Below are 2,559 nucleotides of genomic sequence, written 5' to 3'. Positions count from 1 at the left end.
GGAAGTTAAAGGTAGTTCCGTGTGCCAATTCTAACTAGTGCAGAGACTGCACATAGAAACACATCTGACTCTGGGTAAGTAGAAAAACAACATCATTGCCAGAGCTCTGCAGTATCCCTTTAATGGGTGTACCAGTTGTAATGTCTGAGAATTGGTGCTCATCACATCATCTCGAGGAATTCTCCATCACAAAAATGAAACACACAACACCAACTAGTAAGCAAGTCAAATTTCATTAAAAAAACAGGGGAAATGTTGAGAAGACATCTTAAAAGCACCATACAAGTTACAGTAGGAGTATCATTTTCTCTCTTTTATCATAGAAAAGCCGTGTGTGTGTGTGTGTGTCTCGATACTGGCCACACCTGTCAACAGGTTATTTTTTGCCCCTCATTCAGACTTGTCAGGCTTGCCCTTGTTGCCCTTGCCCTTGTTTCTGGCTCTGTAGTAGCCCCTGGCCAGAGTAGCCAAGAACATGGAGAACTCTCTGAAGTTGATCTCCCCATCATGGTTCTTATCCAGGTTGGTCATCGCCTCCTGGAGCACTGCTGGTTCCACCTTTCCCTGAGACACACAGACGCATGCATACACACACACACACACACACACACACACACACACACACACACACACACACACACACACACACACACACACACACACACACACACACACACACACACACACACACACACACACACACACACACACACACACACACACACACACACACACACACACACACACACACACACACACACACACACACACACAGAGGTATGTAGGCTTTCTAGGTATCTTGTAGACATCATTATGCAGTGGAATGTGTATGTTAATAAAATGTTACTACTATGTTGTGGTATGGATATGTAAAACATGTGGATAGGCTGTGTTTGTGTGATAGTAGAATAATATATTATTTAGCAGACACTTTTATCCAAAGCGACTTACAGTCATGCATGCATCGATTTTTCATATGGGTGGGCCCAGAAATCAAACCCACTATCCTGGTGTTACTAGCGCCATGCTCTACCAACTGAGCCATACAGGACAACGCTGAGTTTGTGTGTGTGTGTGTGTGTGTGTGTCTTACGTGGAACTCTGGGCTGGCCAGCTCTTTCTTCATCAGCTCTGCGAGCTCTGTACTGCTAAGCTGGCGATTCTTATCATCCTTTGTAGCATATTCCTCAAACACCTCCACCATGGATACAATGGCCTTCTCCAGACGAGACATACTGTACCTGGGGGAGAGAGAGGAGGAGGCTGGTTATTCACAACAAGAGAGAGGAAGAGGAGAAGGCTAAGCTACACTAAAGATTCACAACAAGAGAGAGGAAGAGGAGAAGGCTAACCTACACTAAAGATTCACAACAAGAGAGAGGAAGAGGAGAAGGCTAAGCTACACTAAAGATTCACAACAAGAGAGAGGAAGAGGAGAAGGCTAACCTACACTAAAGATTCACAACAAGAGAGAGGAAGAGGAGAAGGCTAAGCTACACTAAAGATGAAAACATGTTTAATGTTATAAGACCCAGGGAATGGAATGTGTTCAGGTCTAGACCGCGTTGTTCTACAGTGTGTTTACAGCTGGTATTTCCTGAGTAAATTAATGCAACGTATAAAAGGGTCACATTGAAACACATTGATTTGGCAAACAGTTGCAAATGTATAGTTATTGGCACTTTATAATGCAATGGCTGATTCATCTGTTCTTCATTCACCCCTCACCCACAAACACACACACACACACACACACACACACACACACACACACACACACACACACACACACACACACACACACACACACACACACACACACACACACACAAATACACACATCGCTATGCTCCGTATTCAGTCCATTTATTCAACATGTCCCGCCCATCTATCCAATTCTCGTCTCTCTCATTCCCTGCTTCCAACTTCTCTCCTTTTTAATGTCCTCATTCCTAACCGTATATAATAGAACAGTTCTACTATCTTTATGTTCCTAACTCTCTCCTTCCTCTGTGTTCCTCTATCTGTGAGTTGCAGCAGCCCCCCTCGTGCCTCCCTCTCTACTCACCTCAGAGCAGAAGATAAGATCTATGATATGTGTAGCTGACAGGCTGGGTCCTGATGTGAGACTGATGTGAGACAGAGAGAAGAAAAGCTTCCTCTTAAAGTGAAAAACACCCCCTCAAGCAGAGCAGACACATGATCAGCCCACAAGAAAATGGGCTGAAAATGAGGTCAGCTCCACCCAAACCTGCTCCATCAGACTTGATCTCAATGGTCATGTGCCAATGCTATCATTTGCATTAATTCATGTTTTAAAGGTCAAGATTATGTTCAATTTTGTTTTGAGGGTGTGAAAGAGAGAAGCTTATTCCTTAATTGTATTTGGCATGTATTTGCTTGGTTAATAGGCCAGGCCCCAGCTGTGGTAACCCTCTATGTTATAACACTCCAACATGTTGTCGCCCTCCATGTTGCCTTCCACAAACCTGGGGTTGGTTTGTTCTCTACAAACTGTGTGGAAAGTGGAGCTGTGGAGATTCCAGACTGCTCTAAAAA

At 44.0% G+C, this 2,559-nt stretch overlaps 1 protein-coding gene across 1 annotated transcript; it reads right to left on the bottom strand.

The window, feature by feature from the left end:
- Nucleotides 1-214: 214 nt before the first annotated feature.
- s100w (S100 calcium binding protein W) lies at nt 215-2,220 on the bottom strand. The gene is made up of 3 exons (XM_071394951.1): nt 2,069-2,220; nt 1,094-1,241; nt 215-564 (listed from the first exon to the last, which is right to left on the bottom strand). The coding sequence occupies exons 2-3, from the start codon at nt 1,232-1,234 to the stop codon at nt 391-393; spliced, it is 315 nt and encodes a 104-aa protein (XP_071251052.1). The 5' UTR covers nt 1,235-1,241; nt 2,069-2,220; the 3' UTR covers nt 215-390.
- Nucleotides 2,221-2,559: the final 339 nt, after the last annotated feature.

This window comes from Salvelinus alpinus, chromosome 4 (assembly GCF_045679555.1).
Source record: "Salvelinus alpinus chromosome 4, SLU_Salpinus.1, whole genome shotgun sequence".
Classification (NCBI taxonomy): domain Eukaryota; kingdom Metazoa; phylum Chordata; class Actinopteri; order Salmoniformes; family Salmonidae; genus Salvelinus; species Salvelinus alpinus.
The sequence above is the reverse complement of the archived record's forward strand: the minus strand, read 5'-3'. Positions and strand labels throughout refer to the sequence as shown.